This window comes from Sciurus carolinensis, chromosome 4, assembly GCF_902686445.1.
Source record: "Sciurus carolinensis chromosome 4, mSciCar1.2, whole genome shotgun sequence".
Taxonomy (NCBI): Eukaryota; Metazoa; Chordata; class Mammalia; order Rodentia; family Sciuridae; genus Sciurus; species Sciurus carolinensis.
Genome location: NC_062216.1, coordinates 114,168,617 through 114,186,628, shown reverse-complemented (window position 1 = coordinate 114,186,628; position 18,012 = coordinate 114,168,617). Strand labels below are relative to the sequence as shown.

Genomic DNA, 18,012 nt, shown 5'->3' with positions numbered 1-18,012 from the left:
TCATTAAAATTAAATAAAAAATCAAATCAGTTGTTTTTGTGTTTCCAGTCATCACATTTCTCATTACCTCCTTTCTTTTTATTTATATATGTCCTCGCTGCTTTTCTCTTGGTCTCTTTCACTGAGGAACTATCCTCACATAAATGTATCCTTCTCACCATTAAAGATTTCCCAAGCCCCTCTTTTCTGCTGTTCTTTGAGGATGTCTGGTTTTGGGTAAAAAAGTTGCTTAACGAGGGTGTTGGGGACGGAAGAACCATCCATCACCTGGATCACCATTCATTGCCTTTTGGTTAGATTTCCTTCAAAGTGGATTTTACTGCTGTCTATCTTCTGTTGATAATACCCACTGTGCTTATTCTAGGGTTTTTTGTTTTTCTGGGGTTTTTTGGAAAAAAACATTTCTTATTACATATTGGCTGTATCAGGATTTTTTTTTTTTTTTTTTTTTTTTTTTTTTTTTTTGTACTGGGGATTGAATCCAGGGGCACTTTACTACTAAGCTTTGTCCCCAGTCCATATTTTTTTAATTTGGAACAAAGTCTTGCCCAGTTGCTGAGGGTCTCCGCTAAATTGTTGAGACCTTCCTCAAACTTGCAATCATTCTGTGATTTCAGGCCTGAGCTATCACCCAGCTATATCAATCTTAATATTTTATTGTTCTCTGGTTAATGTAGAGTGAAGGGGGAAATATTTAAATCCTAATAAAATCAAATATATATGAAGTAAATTTAGGATGAGAGACTTTTACTGTTTTGTACAAAAAAACATTTCAGTGAAGCTTATGATGAATAGAGGAGTGATTTCCATGTTAACTGGTACTTGCAAAAGGATAAACCTACACTACTAGTTATAAACCTATTTATAGGTTATGCTAATAATGCAGTGGCTGAACTTTAAAGAACTAAAGTGATAATGGGTTAAGGATATGTATCCTTGATTTATTTAGGTTTGAAAGGAATAGCAAACAACAATTAAAAAAAATAAATAAATCTTGATCTAAAACGACCAATGCTGGAGTTTATTTTCTTCAGAATATCTTACCAATTGGAAATTAGGAAATGCTGGAGATGATGGATGAGGAGTTGAGAGAGTGACCTTTGGTAATGGAGCACCACATTTCACCTGATTTAAGTATTTTGACTTTGGATCAGAGTCTCAAATTCTCTTTTGACCTTGACTCAGTGAGAAATAGATTTTACACTGATTCTGTATACACATTGAAACAACTTTCACCAAAGGTGCAAAGAACACTGACACTTTCTTATTTACAATATATATTAATTTTCTTAAAATCAGGTCAGTTTCCACTGAACTGATTTCACAACTGATCCACAGTTTTGTTTTTTTGGGGGGTGGGGTGGGGGGAGGTGGGGAGACCCTGATCTAAAGAATGGACAACCAGATCATAGCACCTTAGATTACTCTATGAGTGAATTCCTCCCATCTACAGAATAAGCTACCTGAATTTATAAATAAATTCATAGGTGATCCCTTATTTGGCATTTTTACCCACGTATTTATTTTACTTTGAAAGATTTTAGCATGTGAATTGAGCATTTCTTAGTTGTGAAGTAAAAATTGCTTATTTTATTATGAAGTTTGTTTTAATGTGATAGTAGGTTTGATGAACATTTCTGAATGGTGGGAATATTTTAGTGGATAATTCTTCATTGACATTCTGAGACTATCACATGGAAAATCCTAACTAGACTTACCCTTTGCAAACCTGGTTTGGTTGTTAACTTAAAACCACTCTGTAATAATACAAAGTTTTGGGCCTCTGTTAACAAAAGTTAAAGCACTTGCACTTAAGAGTTTAGAGGCCTACTATTGCAACTTAACCTAATAGGATTACTTATTAAGAGAAAATAACACCTGTTCACTGGTCTGTCTGAAAACTCCTAAATAGAAGACTTCTATATAGGTAGTACAGAATTTGCCATCCTCCTGTCCTAGCCTCTGGAGTTGCTAGGGTTACAGGTTTGTGCCACTACCCATGTCCAGCTGTATCAGAGACTTAGGTAAGCAGGATGGTAATTGGGAGAGAAGGAAAGAGCATATACATCTGAAGTGACTTTTTTTTTTTTTCTTCTTCTTTAAATGTCTAAGAAAATTTTGGAGATTTTCATAGCATTTAATAGAAAAGAGAATGTTTACTCAGGATGCAAAGGCTTTTGAGGAAGACTAGTGAGTATTTATTTTTGGTGCTGGGGATTTAAACCCACCAGAACCTCTTGCATGCTAAGCCAGTACTTTGCCATGCCCCCAGCTCCTTTTTTAAAATTTTTAGGCATTTTAATAACCACAGCATAATTTCCATATTTTATTGGAATCACTCATTTCATAAGTCCATGTGGTAAAGCATGTTTAACTTTTATTTTGTTCTTTTACTTGGTCTATTTTTGTTTCATTTAGTTTACCTGAAATTGGGCCTAAAGCTGTGCTATGGATATTGATTTTTAAAAGCAGAATATTAGTGTGGTTACCATTTGATTCAGTACGGGTATTTACACATTGTTATTCATGAACTTGGACTCGGGCAGTCATCTTTTGTCACTAACATAAACTTTGATTTTCCTTTCTTGCTCATAGAGGGTGATTTTAACTGATCATTGTACTAATAGGAAGAAGTCCAGGTCGTCCTGAGAAGAGTTGGCTTATGCAGAGTTCAAGATGCACATTTGTTGAATTTCTGTAAGCCATTTGAAGCCACATATTCATTTCTGATGACAACTTTACACTTGTGCTGGCAGAACACCCACAGTGACAACTGCTGTCTATGTTTAGTCTGTCCAGGACCTCAACCAGCTAGTGTGTTTGTGGAAAAATCTACACTGTTCTTGTTAGCAGCTATGTAAATATTAGACCTCTCTGAGTTTGTCTTCTCAGGTCTGCCAATTTATTTTTGGCAACTTAGATCCTGTGGTTGCCTCAATTTACCCTTTGAAATGAGGGATTAAAGGTTTTAGTTATTCTTTGGGTTAAGTGAATGCACAATTCTTTTTGAATCAGTATACGGTTTTATGTATGTCCAATTTATGATGGGGTTTTGTGTTGGGGAATGAACCAGGGCTTTGAGTACATGCTCTTACTTCTTGAGTTACACTTCAGATCCCTTGTGTTTATGTTTTTTTGTTTGTTTTTTTTTCCCCCAGTGCTGGATGTCAAACCCAGTGCCTCACATGTGTTGGCAAGCACTCTCCCATTAAGCTGCATGCACAGTCTCCCAGTTTATGATTTAAAAAATTTTACTTCCACTGTTTATTTGCTTCCTGTGGCTCCTACAACATCCTACCACAGACTTAGTAGCTTAACACAACAGGAATTTAGCTGGGCACTATAGCACCTGCCTGTAATCCCAGCTACTCTGCAGGCTGAGTCAGGAGGATCACAAGTTTGAGGCCAATGTTGGCAACTTAGTGAGACCCGGTCTCCATAAAATGTAGAAAGGGTTGGGGCAGATGTAGCTCTAAAAAGAAAAAGGTCTAGGGACATAGCTCAGTGGTAATGGGCCCCTGGGATCAATTTCAGTATCCCAAAAAGACAAAACAAAAAAATCCCAAACAACAACAACAACAACATAAAAAACCCAGGAATTGATTCTCATAGTTCTTGAGACCAGAAGTCTGCAGTCAAGGTTTTGAGCCCCTTGTGGCAGCTCCAAGGGAGAGTCTGTTCCTTGCCTCCTCTAGTTTCTGGTGGTAGTTACCAGTCTTTGACTTATGGATTCATCTCCCTCTGTTCTGTTTTCGTATTGTCTTGTTCTTTGTGTTTGTTTCAAAATGGCCTCTGCCTCTCTCTTATAAGGATATATATCATTGCATTTAAGGCCAGATGATCAGGACTAATTTCTCTCAGATCTTTTTTTCCCACATATTTATTGGTGCCTTATAATTACACATATTGTTAGATTCTTTGTTACATATTCATACATGTATGCAATGTAATATATTGTTCTCCCATTCTTCCCTTTCCTTCTACCCCCTCCCCTGGCCCACATCCTCTACTCTTCTTGTCTCCCTTCTGTTTTCCTGAGATCCCCCCACCTTTTTTCTGTTTTTATTTTTAGCTCTCACATATTCTCTCAGATCTTTTAATCACCTCTATTGCTATATAAGATAATCAGAGATTTGTGGGGTTAGGAATTGAATTTCTTTTGGGGGACCACCATTTGGACCCCTATACCTTGGTTCCTTAACCCCTGCACAGCTAAATTTGATCTGCCTCAAAAAAGGAAAGTTAATTTTAAAAAAGGAGAGAGCAGCAAGTGAAAAATAAAAGGCTCAGAAACCTTGGTTCTTGTCTTGTTTCTGCCATTAACTAGTGGCATAATGGGGGAGCTCTTTGCCCTCTGGTCTGGAGTTGGATAAGTGATAGTTAATAACTTTTGAGACTAAAACTTACAAAGTGGCTTCTAAGTCATCTTGGAGTTTCTTTTTTATGCCAACAATTACAAATGCCAATCAACAACTTATTCTAAAAAAAGGTCACTCAAAAATAAAAAGTGTTACTTCACACTGGAAAAAAACAACTAACTTGCTCTAACATCTGGGCCGTGTAGTCCTTTGATAGTCTTTCCTAGGACTTGAGAGACAGAGACTGACCTTCTGGCTGGTTGTCAACTCCCCAGGGCATTAACACAGGATAACAAACCTGTACTTGTGCTTAAAACCTTTTTAAGGAAAAGATTTTCTGTAGAGGGTGTAAGGGACTAAGTAGGCCATTTTCACTCTTTTCCTAGTGAGACTAAGGGCTGTATAGTTTGAATTTCCCAGTAATAGTAGTCCATCCAAATTAAACACTGACAGATTTTTCTATCTGCAACTAGGTCATGAACAGAAACATTTCACATAAAATTTTAGTCTTCAGACTTACTGTGTGCCCGTCTGTTGTGCTTCATTGCTAGGAAGGATACTAGCAAGCATGAGATCAAGAGCGATGGTATACTTGAAAGGACTGTTTTAAGATCAAGTTTTATAACACACTTTATTTATTTCTTCCATGGAGTGGAGAAACCAAATTGAATTCAAGTATTTCTCTGATCGTAATCTGTGTTTCTTAGAATAAAGCAAGTTCATATCTGAGCCAGCGGGCATAATTATGTCGGAATAAAACGCCCTGTGCTAAAGGGGTCAACTAACAGGCTGGGAAATCTTGAAGTTTAGTTTCTGAGGCAAATCTTTGAACTCCATGTGCCTTGTTTCTCGTCCCTAAATCAGTAAGACTCACCTCACAGGGAGTTGAGGAGGGTAATATACTGCTAATTTGTTCAGTATTTTACAACAATAAATTATGTCTAAAGATCTGATAAAACATAGGCAAACTTCATTTATATGAGTAGCTGGAGACAAGTGTAGATAAAACAGATAATTCAGAAAATTAGTTATTTTTAACTTCCACTATTAAACATTTTACCTTATATGTCCTATATATTTTCCAAATGTTTTCTTTTGTTTCTTTTTTTCTTTTTTAAATAAAAGACCTAGGAGATAGGTAGGGCAAATAACAGCAGGTTAAGTAATTAAGGAATCAGTTCATCAAGAGGACACAACAATCCTGTGATTATACAGCTAATAATCAAAACTTCACAATACAAGAAAGAAAAAATGAAATAATAGAAATTTGTAATTATATTTGGAAATTTCAATACCTTGCTAATTGATGACAAGTAGAAAGATCAATAGGGGAACTGGGGTTGTGGCTTAGTGGTAGAGTGTGTGCCTAGCACATGTGAGGCACTGGGTTTGATCCCCAGCACCACATAAAAAAACTAAATAAACAAAGGTATTGTGTTCATCTACAACTAAAAATATTTTTTAAAAAATCAGGGAAATAGAAGACTTCATGTAATTGGCATTTGTAGAATAGTTCACACAACAGCAGAGTACTTTTCAAATATACACAGAACATTTACCTACACAGACCATTCTCTGGATCATAAGACAAAAGGATTCACATTCAAAAGGTTTCAGTTGTGCATACTGTGTTTTCTTTCTGTTTTTGCATTGCTGGGTTCAAACCCACATACATGCTAGGCAAGAACTGTTATCACTGAGCTACATACATCCTTAGCCATGTCAAGGTTTTATGCTTTTTTTTTTTTTTTTTTTTAAAGCCATAGTGTGATTAAGTTTAAAATCAGTAACAAAGACATCTGGAAAGTTCCCAAATATTTGGAACTATATAGCATGCTTTTAAGTAATTCCATGAATTAAAGAGGAAATCATGACTGGGGGTGTAGCTGAGTGGTAGAATGTGAGCTTACCATGTACAAGTCCTTGGGTTTGATCCCCTGACACACACACTCTCAACAAAAAAATTAGAAAATATTTTGAACTGAATGCAAATGAGAGCACGACATACCAAACATGAAATACAGTTAAAGCAGTGCATAGGGGGAAACGTAAGGCATTAAGTACCTAACTACTAAAGTCACAGATCTAAAGTCAGTGACTTAGTTTCCACCTTAAATCCCAAGTATCTCACAACCTGTAGTCCCAGCCACTTGGGAGGCTGAGGCAGGAGGATCTCTTCCTCTCACTCGTGCTTTTTTTTTTTTTTTTTTTTTCTCCTTTTGGTACCAGGGACTGACCTGAGGGCTGCTTAGCCACTAAACCACATCCCTAGCCCTTTTTTGTATTTTGTTTAGAAATGGTCTTACTGAGTTGCTGAGGCTGGCTGTGAGCTTTCAATCCTTTAGCCACAGTCTCCCAGGGGCTGTGATTACATACCTGTGCCACTGCCTCAGGCCAGGAAGATCTCTTGAGTCCAGGAGTTCAAGACCAGCCTGGACAACACTGACCCTATCTCAAACCAACCAACCAAAATTCATCCAAAGTAGGCAGAAGAAAAATAGTAAAGGTAAAAGCAGTAATTAGTGAAATATTAAAAAAAGAAAAAATAATGAAAACTTAAGTTATTTGAGAAGATCAGAAAGTTAGTTCTTTGAGATAAATCAGGAAAGGTGGACAGATGACCAGCCACGCATATTAGTACATCACCTATAATCCCAACTACTCAGAAGACTGAAGCAAGAGGATCACTAGTTAAGGAAATTTAGCAAGATCCTGTCAAAAAAGACACAAATTACCAATATTTGGAATAAGAGGAGGGATATCACTATTGATCCCACAGACATGTAGCTTTTTTTTCTCTCTTGTACTGGAGATTGAACCCAGGCAAGATCTTTATCATTGAGCTATACCCCTATTCCTGATCCTACAGATATTAAAAAAGGTACTAAGCAGTGGTAGATGCCTGTAATCCCAGCAGCCGGGGTGGCTGAGATTGGAAGATCACAAGTTCAAAGCCAGCATGGGCAATTTAGCAACACCCTGTGTCAAATAAATGGAAAGGGCTGGGGATATCGCTCAGTAGTTTAAAAAACTGGCACTATATTCCATGTCTTAGTGAAATTAATTGCTTCCCGGAAAGACAAACTATCAAAGCCCACTTGAGTATGGAACCTCACTAGCTCTATATCTGTTAAGGAAAATTTGTGGTTAAAAACATTCCACAAAGAAAACTCCAAACCTAAAATATCTTGTTATTTTTCCCACAGTAGACCTATGAAACGAGTAGGGCAAATAACTAACACCCTTAATGTTAAGTGAATTTTCCAATTCGATATTTTTTAGAGATCTTCCACATCTACTTATTCCAAGTTATGAATAACACTGTTAAGTTGCCCGTTAAGTAGCTTTTTTGTAATTGTAACAACCTTTTAAGGTGCTAATCAGTGCTGACTTAACTAAGGGAGAAACTTAAAATCCCCTTAAGTTGAAGGCTGGAGTAGACTGCAGTTTTAGACCCTTGATAAATATTCTATAACCAACCAAACAATTTCAGAGCAAGAACAGAATGACTATATTAATCATCCCTTTGGCATAGGATTTGAATTGGGGAAGTAGTTGGAAACTGGACAAAAAGAAAAATCTTACTTGGCTTAAGTAACACATCAAAAACAGTCAAAGAGCTGGGTGGTCTGAGATTGGCCATCCCTTTAGCCATTTATCTGATGGTGGCCTTTCTTTGCATTTAACTATCAATATATCTGAAGTGTAGAGCACACTTTTATGATATTGTGGCATAGTAACTCACACTTAAATGTCAATAGAGACACTTGCAAAGACCTGCAAGGTTCAATAACTTCTGGTGTGGGTTTGTTTCTCCTGTCATCACCCATTATGTATTTTTTTACAGCTTTTAAATTGCCACAGAGTGAAACTGGTCACGATCATAATAGATGGCCCAGGAGCTGCCAAGGATACCCTTGTATGGGATGGGGAAAATTCAATACTGGCTTGATTTTATTTATCTAAATTGTAGGCTATGAACTTCAATATAATTCATGTTGCAAATACACCAAGGTGATGGCAAAGCACAAAATCATGCCATATGTTGAAGGAATGCTCTTTTACTCCCAGAAGTTTTATAGTCTGAGATTTTTAAATTCCAATTATATAAAAATTTCTTTCTTGTCAGCATGTAGCAATTAGAATTTAGTATATTGGTCTAAATTCTAATATCTTCTCAACAGTGAAATTAGAGAGATTTTAGTTTATGGTTATGCAAGTTAGTTTTTATGTCTCTTGAATGTCTTCACTAAGATGACTTTTGAGAGGAACAAAATTGTCTTAATGTAGGTTCTTCCTTAAAATAGATGATTTGTTGAAAGGACCAGAAAGGGGTCTTTGTAATCCTTACACTGCTGATGTCCAAAAACTGCAAGCTAATACCATGGTAAGGAGTGAGTTTTAATTTTATGAATGATTTTTTTTTTTTTTTTTTTTTTTTTTTTTTTTGGTGCTGGGGATCGAACCCAGGGCCTTGTGCTTACAAGGCAAGCACTCTACCAACTGAGCTATCTCCCCAGCCTGAGCTATCTCCCCAGCCATGAATGATTTTTGAAAAATGCTTTATAACTGTGATTTTATTTTGGGGTAAGCATTTTAGTTGTCTTTTAACCCTTCCATATTTTGTGAGCATCTGCCAAAGTGGTATGTGTAAATCTACAATTCATGGTGATCTACTGAACATTGCTATTACCCATTTTTCTTAAGGTTTATTTATCCTGGGGACTGAGATTGTGGCTCAGTGGTAGAGCACTTGCCTTGAATGTCACTGAGTTGCATTCTCAGCACCACATATAAAGGAATGGATAAATTAAAGGTCCATTAACAACTAAAAAAAAAAAAAAGGCCTTTTTATGATGAAATTGCCAGGTTCTTTGTGAAAGGGAGCAAGGTCTTTAAATTCATGCTTCATCACATTTTAATTGAGAGGAGTGGGTGTGAGATTGACACCTATCTGAGAATGGGGTGCCTTGAGATGAGTTAGTACATTCCAGAGAGAGTTGTTGGAAAGCATCATCTGGAAGACATTTTCCCATAGTGGTGCCAAGTTCTACTTTCTCATAAATCTTAGAACAGTTGGATATCTAACCTTTTGCCCAGTGATTGGATTTAGGTGTGCCCTAACTAAATTTTAAGACCGATACTTGGGAGAAGAAATTGAGTAGATTTTAATAAAAGGAAAAGAAAAACTGATAAAAATAATTATGAGATAATAAGAATTTGTTTATTATTGCTAAGTATACCAATTTATCAGACATAACAAAGCAGTTTTGAGATTTGCATTTTATAGTACACATTCATTTATAAAATAATGGTGGTCCCTACAGCCAAATGGAATTTGTAAGGCAGCCTTTATATCCGCTTACAATGTATATATTTTAATCTAAAAGAACAAAAGGTCTTTACTCCCTTGCTCACTGTAGCCAGAGGCCTGGGTAATCAACAAATGGCATACATTGCCTCACAGTAGCTGGTTGAAGCAGTGCCTTAGTCCCTGATTATTTTTTTGGTGCTGGGGATGGAACCCAGAATCTTGCAGACCACATCTAAACATGTGTTCTACCTCTGAGCTGCAGCCACTCCCCCTGCCCACTGTACACCCCCCTTGATTTTTCAAGGATCATGAACTGGTGCTTTGCTAGCTAAAGGGAGAGCATTTCTTCTCTAGATACTCCTCTCTATTAATAAACTTTGTGTTGTCTATATGTGGCTTGTTAATGATAGGGGTGTTAATGACCACAGTTAATCTTCCTCCTCAACTCTTTCCTAATCCAGTCTCTTAAATAGACATTTAAAAAGCTTTTAACTCCTTTTGAATTGGGTGCTCATAGACTTTTGGTGGCGGTGGAGTGATAGTTATCAGCCCATTTAACAAAATCCTAGACAGCCAGGACAGCTGTAATGTGCATCTCTATGCTGTGTTTTTCGTTGAAGTGCCACATGGCTAATACTTTGGAAATCATAAATCCAGTGCAAGAAAACATCTTTATAGAGGGTATTTTAGTTTTATGCTGTATGGGTTACATACCTAAGACCATTGGTACTTTTAATATCTATAAAGAGCAAATAACAGAGCAGATTAATATGGTTCTGTAAATTTGGTTTGTTTTCATCTGTTTTATTTGCTGAATAAGACTACATGGAGGACAGCTGGAAGACAGTGCTGTGTCTGACAATTTAATCTTTCCCTAAACTTACTCTTTCCCCAAGGGCCTTTAGGGGAGAAATGGGAATCAAGCCGGGTCAATTGAAGCCACTCATCAGTAATTAATCCAGGTGATATGGAACTTTGCATATGCCCTCTGCCTTCCTTGTTCTTTAATCATGGCTTTCTGGAGGATTTTGCCCACTTAAAATTTATTTTGAACTCTAAAATGAAGAGATCTTACTTATTATGCAACTTGACAGTTGGTCTGATTACTACCTCTAAATACTACAGAGAGGAGTTCAGTGAAAGCAGCTTATTCATTGGTTTTCATTCTTTGTGACCAATAAAAAGAAAACTTGGAGAAAGATCCAGATTTCTTTTATTTGTATTTTTTCTCATAGTGGTGATGTAAATAAAATGTGCTACACCAGACCTAAGAAAAGCCACCAGGCAACTGGCACTGAAAAGAAGTTATAGTGGGTTGCCCACCTATAATCCTAGTGACTTGGGAGGTGGAAGCAGGTGGAGCAAAAGTTCAAAGCCAGTCTCTAAATAAAATACAAAAGTTCAACCTTGTCTCTAAATAAAATACAAAAGTTCAATCCTGTCTCTAAATAAAATACAAAAAAGGGCTGCGATGTGTCTCAGTGGTTAAGTGTTCCTGGGTTCAATCCCCTGTACTGAAAAAAGGAAAGAAAAGTAGTTACAGAGGGACCAGGGACTTCTGGTAGGGAGTTTTATGATTCTCAGGTTGCTTATGCCAACAGCTAGCCTTTATATCTGTTGTTCTGGATAGCCCCAGCTTCCCTGTAATACTAGCATATAACTGCTAGGGACTAACAGTTTCTAAATGTTTTTCTTTTACCCACATAATATATGAAATTATTTTTTTCTCTCTTTTCTACTTCTTCTCTCCCCTTCCACCCCCGTTTTTTTCTTTTGGTGGAATATTCAACTTTTAAGAGTTCCCTGTCAGTGGCTTGGAATGTGGGCTCTGACTGTGTCTGACCACAAAGTTCTTTGATGATTTTCCAAGATCTTCTTTCCAGATCCCTAGTTTAGGTGTTCTCCTATAGCATTCAGAGGCCTGTAAGGTGAATTTGCCTTGTGTTGTTGATAGGAAAGATTGCTGAGGCTGCTCTTTTCAGTGTACTTATGGGCTCTACTTGCTGCAGTCTATCTTAGTGGTTAATCCATTTACCAGAGAATTTTATCTATGTTCAAGAAAGGGCTGGGAACTGTCTTGCTTGAAAGACTCTAGAAACTTGAGAAGCTGTTCACCCCTTCCCATGAAGATTTCCACAAGGATAAGGTTGCAGAGGATCATCCTCTTTCTCTGTCGTGGTATCAGAATTCTACCTTAATCACTCCATCATCCTGCCAGCCGATTCTCATTTCTCATACCAGAAAGCTCCCTCCTCCCAGTCTCAGCATGAACCACCAGTCTTGATGCTTTATCTGGTCCAGGCTCTAGCCCTTAAATTGTCTGTCTGGCTTTGTGTTTCATTTGACCCTAATACACTGGGTCGCACTGTCTAAAAGAGAATTATGTCCCCTCCAATGTCTGAGTGCATTTCTCATTTCTTACTGCTGCTCCTGAGCAGATCTGTAACTTCAAGGTTAAGATAAGACACATTCCATCAGAACTATGTCGTCATCCTTGCCAGCTTCTGATCTGTGACTGTCCAGGAGATTTACAAGACAATTGCATGCCATTCTTTAAAGAATATTATGGTTGGACTCTGACTCCTGGCATCAGGCCCAATTCTATTTGTCAGCTGTTAGAAAACCCATTTCCCAAAGAGAAAGGGATGTCAGCCCTTGTGCCCTTTAAGGGAGTTCTTAAGAATGAGAAGGTGGGAGTAGAACTGAACCTTAATTTCCTGATGTTTTAGGGGGAAGAGTGGACACTAGAATATTTAGTCCCGTTATTGGTTGAATTCACTTTTTTTGTGTCATGATCAGACACAGGTCTCATGATGCTAAGTATGCATTCTGCAGTGGAGCTACATCCCCAGCCTGAATTTTTTTCTTTTTCTGAACAGTTTCACCAAAATGTTAGTGTTTTTCCTGTCTTTTATTCCTTCACAGAATTACGGTTAGTTTTTTCATTCTGCCATCTCCTATGCTTTTCTGAGTTTTAAGACGCAGGAATGAGTACTTGCTTGACCCTTGAGAGAACATACCTACTCTGTTCTCTGAAGTTTTATTAGTTTTTCCATTGCCTTTACAAAGGTACGGTTCCTCCTTTTTGTGCTATCTGCTAACATGTTGAACTGCAGGAGTTACTGCATGCGGTATGGTTTATGGGCTTAGGAATTTGGAAGGTCACATATTTCCTTCTGCTGTTGTATTGGACCCTAACATATTTTTACAAAAGGTTCTCTTTGGAGGACATAATAGCTCTTTGATTTCAACATAAACTCACTCTTTCCCCTAGGAGGTAGGCAGTGGGGATTTATTTGGTCTGTTTTAATGATGCTAGGGTTAGATCTAAAATTTATTTACTCGTGATCACACATGGCAAGTTAAGGAAGAATCAGGATACTATTTGAATTGTTTTTAAATCCCTTAATTATGAAAGGTTAAGCAAAGGTAAGAAGAGTTGAAAAAGGCAGTTTTTACTCAGAGGTTACCTGATGGGTCCTTTTACATTTGAAGAAATACCCTATAATTACAAATTTTGATTTTGCTATTCTGACCTGTAGTAGCTGTTTTTTTCTGACAACCAAAATAGTCACCATTGTCTGTTTTTATTTCAGTCAGATTCTTTGCTTTTTATTATTTTTATTTTTCCAGTGTACAGGATTGAACCCAGGCGTCTCACACACTGAGCTACATCATCCCAGGTCTCTCTGTATTTTCTTATTTGAGCAGAGTCTCATAAATTTCCTGAAGCTGCCTCAAACTGGCAATCCTCCTGCCTCAGCATCCTGCTGCTAGAATTACAGACTTGTGCCACCAGGCCCAACAGATTTTTTGCTTTTGATTTTTCTTTTTCCTTACTCTCCCATGGCAGCAATCTCTGGCTGTAAAGTTCCCATATTGTAACTGGGAATGGTGGTGCACATCTTTAATCTCAGCTATTTTGGAGACTGAGGCAGGAGAATGGCAAATTCAAGGTCCGCCTGGGAAATTTAGCAGATCCTATCTCAAAATTTTTAAAAATATAAAGGAAAAAAACAAAACAAAACAAAAACACTAAAAGGGAGATGTTGTTTAGTGGTAGTGTGCCCCTGGGTTTAATCCCCATCATAAAAAAACAAAACAAAGTTCCCATATAGCACTGGGGTATAGCTCAGTGGTAGAGTGTGCTTAGCATGCACTAGACCTTAGCACCATAACCAGTAAAATAAGGTAAAGTTCCCATATGTAAAGCAGAGTAGGATTTTGGAGCTCTAAAATGCTTGTTAGAGCCAGGTAAAAGCAAATTTATGGAATTTAGTTTCTTTTCTTCATCCCATTTCTCCTTTTCTCAAGTACTAGGGATTGTTGATAAAGGGAATTATGTATTACTGTATCAAATGATTAGTAATTACTAAAAGATCTATTTCATAACAATATTACAAGAATGAGCAGGGCATGGTGATGCAGACCTATAATTCCAACAGCTCTGGAGGCTGAGGGAGGAGGACTGAATTGCCAGTTCAGAGCCAACCTCAGCAACTAAATGAGGTAGCAAGTCCCAGTCTCAAAATTAAAAAAAAAAAAAAAAAAAAAAAAAAAAAAAAAAAGGGACTGGTGATGTGGCTTAGTGGTTAAGTGCCCCTGAGTTCAATCCCTGGTACAAAAAAAACCCAAAACAAAAAATAACGGGAAGAAACTGGCGGCGGTGGCTTGAACCTGTAATCCAGTGTAGAGGTTGGAGGATTGTAACTCCAAGGCCAGCCTCAGCAATTTAGGGAGACCCTGTCATACAACAAAAGGATTTGGGATGTAGCTCAGTGGTAAAGTACCCCTGGGTTCAATCCTCAGTACTAAAAGAAAAACAAAAAATCAAATGAGTAGAAATAGTTCAAAAATAATGGTTGTGGCTGACCTGCTATCCTTCCTTTTTGTAACTACTACTGTACTAAGGATTTTTCCCTAGCTATAATTTCAGTTGTAAGTTTTTTTTGGTCAGTGTTTCAATGAAAATATTTGGATTCTAGTTCTGTCTATAGTGTTCCTCCCAAGAAGGAACCTCACATGGTATCTATAAAAAAATACCTCCCCTCCCCCTTTCCTCTGATCACCCTCCAAGTAATTTTAATAACTGTACTATTCACGGGGAATTTTTTTCCCCTCGGTGTGGGGATCAAACCTAGGGCCTCACACAGGCCAGGCAAACACTTTGCCATTGAGCCACGACCCCAGCCCCTTAACCATACCACATAGATGGTGAAAAAGGCCTTGTCTAAAGTGCTTCTGGCAGGCTTGGGTAGGGATGGTTTGTACAGATCTTATTGTAGAAGGACCTGGCTTTTCCCTTCCTCCTTCCAGTGAGCTATAATCTTATTAGATGATCTTAAATTGCTATTGATTAATTCACAGTGCTTTTAGAGTAATAATAAGCATAAGTTTTGAACTTAAAACCCAAGAACCAGTTCCCTTGGTTTCTGAATGCCTTGTCTTGAGGCCAAGGGAGGTACTGTCCAACTTCTCCACCCAGTCATCACTGAAAAGGAAAGTTAAGCCTTTTAACTTTTCCATTTGCCTCTCCCCCTCAGCCTAGTACGGCTGCCAGTTGCCATGGCAACGGACTGGGACAGCTGCGCAGTGGCGCCCAGGCAGCTGGGTGGGGGCGGGGGAGCTGCCAGCCCGCCAAGCCCCAGACCTGGGAGGGGAGGCCCCTCCTGTTAGCCCAGAGGGAAAGAAAGAACTGGGGCGATCCGGTAGGTAAAGGAGGGAACCCCCATTCATTTTCTACTTTGGGGGCTTCTCTTCAGCATGAAGGGATAAAGGGAAATTTTCCTTTTCCCTCCCTCAAACTGAAGAACACATATGTAAATCCTTGTTTTTCCTGCTGAGGCAGGGGAGGCCATAGCCACAATGCCTAACTGCATGCATCTAACATGGGGCTGGTTTTTACCCCAGCGCTCTGACCTAAACTGCTCAGCTCCCGGAAATTCCAAGGTGAGTGGGGGTGGGGGTGGGGACTCTCCCAGGAATATGACATTTCCTGTCTTTGGTGAGGTCGGAGGCTGTTTTTATTTAAATAAACCAAATCAGATATGTTTTCTTGCAGCTTAGGAGTCTCTTCTAAATTCATGGGAAGATTATTTTAAAAACTCCTACTTACATTCTCCCATACTCTTTTCCAAATAAAGCATTTTAATGAAAACTTAGTTTTATTATAGGGCAGTGAATGGTACAGGCAGTTTTTTAGATGTGCATACCTATTGCAGAAAGTTCTAGAAATGTGGTTTCCAATAATATATTGCAATAATTTCTGAAAATCTAATTTGATGTAACTTTTTGTGTTTACTTGACATGAACATAATTCTGACATTAGTGTCCCTTATTCCTGGGAGTGGTTTTCTGGTTAACATGGTAATGTTTTAGGAGTGCTGAAAAAACATCTTTAAAGATAACAGCAAATAAAAACGAAGTTCAGCTAAGAAAACAATCCCTGCTACTTTATAATCCAGACTGTAGGCACCATTTAACATGGTTAAGGAAGAATTCTTAAATATGATTATGGTAACAACAGTGTTGAATTTTAAAAATTTAGATTCTCTGTGGAGCACCCCCTGTTGTGCATATTTCTGAGCTTAACTCAATTTCCATTAGTTTTGCCTTGCTTCAGCTTTCCTTGGGCCTATGAATGGTTCCTCTGTGCTTTGAGGAGGCTTCATGTTGATGCTGAGTCTGGGGCCAGACTTTTTTTTCCTCCTCTTCCTTTGGCCTAATGTCAACTTTGGTTAAGAGGAGAGGGACCTCCTTAACTATTTGGGTTAGTTGAGCCATGGGAATTATTGAACAATCCAGTGACTAATTTTGCATTTTAGGACTAAAAAGTTTTTTCTTCTTCCTACTTCCCTCCCATCCTCAAATGAGCAGGTTGAAAAAGGAGGCTTAGTGTGTTTGAGATGTCAGCCTCGCTCTTGTAAGCTGATGGATGCTCTGGAGGGACAAGCTCAATTTGTTTCAAGGAAATGTACCGAGTCACTGAAAATGTGGTGAAAGATGCCTAAGCAAGGCCTTTTTTGTGCTGCTAAGGGACTGGTCAAGATGCTCGGATTAGAGAAAAGTTACTATTGGTGGCTTCTTTTTTCATTTTATAAAGACTCTATTCACCTTGGAGAGAAATGTTTTCATTCTGTCTTGGTTCACTTAACTGAAGTTTTTCCACATTTCCTCTGAATTCCAGGCTTGAAAACAGAAAAATAACCAGAAGTTAGATAACTGCCATCTAATAATTTTCATCTCTTTCACCAAAGAGAAAAGTGTAGCTGGGGGAGTGAGGAATGATCCATTTTTTTAAATTAAATTCTTTTTGTTTAAATTAAATTCCTAAGACTGTCTATATGGAATGATTGTAAATCCCGGAGAAGGATATGTGGCAGCTTTGTGTTCTTTCTCTTCCAACTGCATTGACAAGAGACAAAGTTTTGGATGGGGGTTGTGGCTCAGTGGTAGAGCACTTGCCTAGAATGTGTGAGGCAATGGTTTTGATTCTCAGCCCCACACATAAAGGAATAAAATAAAGGTTATCAACATCTGAAAAAAAGACAAAGTTTTTAATCCTCACAAAGGTTGTAATCATTTCATCTTTCCCCTTTGCAGGAACCCCCGTGGCCTTAGTCCTTCAGGTGGAATAGTGTGCGACATGGGAAAGAAAACCAAGAGGACAGCTGACAGTTCTTCTTCAGAGGATGAGGAGGAATATGTTGTGGAGAAGGTGTTAGACAGGCGTGTGGTTAAGGGGCAAGTGGAGTATCTCCTGAAGTGGAAAGGCTTTTCTGAGTAAGTGGTTTTTTCAGGCTTTAGGACTCTGTAGAGGTAGATGCCATTGGTTTATTCACCCTTGAGCCACCCCCATGAGCCACCACCGTCATTGTCTTTCCCCCCCCCACCCTTTTTCACCTTTCCTAACAATCAGAAGGCACAGAAGCAACTAAGTAGTCTCCCTTCTCATGAAGCTGATGTTTTGATACAGCTTTTGAGGGGCTGGATAATGGATTGGTTAGGAGCAAAGTATCTGGGTCCACATTCTTGCTCCCCTACTTAAGATGCAAGCTGGATGATCTCTTTTTCTCATCAGTAAAACTGGGATAAGAAAGAGCACTTCAGAGTTGTTGAGTAGATGCATGGAGCCTGAAAAATAAGCTTAGTGTAAGTATAAACTGTTAGTTGTGGTAGTATTTGAGATACAACTAATATAAAATATTTACATTTTAGCAAAGAAGTCAATCCCCTAAATGTAATTGGATCTTAAAAGAGTACCAAGATGAATTACACATTGTAATTTGAGGTCAACATTTTATTTGTAGATATTTCAAACATAGCCCAGGTGTGGTGGCA

At 38.2% G+C, this 18,012-nt stretch overlaps 1 protein-coding gene across 4 annotated transcripts in view; it reads left to right on the top strand.

Moving 5' to 3' along the window:
• The window catches only part of Cbx5 (chromobox 5), a 37,404-nt gene that overhangs the window by 1,147 nt on the left and 18,245 nt on the right, over nucleotides 1-18,012 (top strand). For 2 of the 4 annotated variants that reach the window (XM_047548497.1, XM_047548494.1), the window contains exon 2: nucleotides 17,275-17,454. In XM_047548497.1, the coding sequence (XP_047404453.1) occupies nucleotides 17,318-17,454 (137 nt within the window). In that variant the 5' untranslated portion in view covers nucleotides 17,275-17,317. Of the gene's footprint in view, nucleotides 1-15,287; nucleotides 15,381-15,458; nucleotides 15,622-17,274; nucleotides 17,455-18,012 lie in introns of those variants that run through there. The other 2 variants (XM_047548495.1, XM_047548496.1) reach the window with 2 other exon arrangements.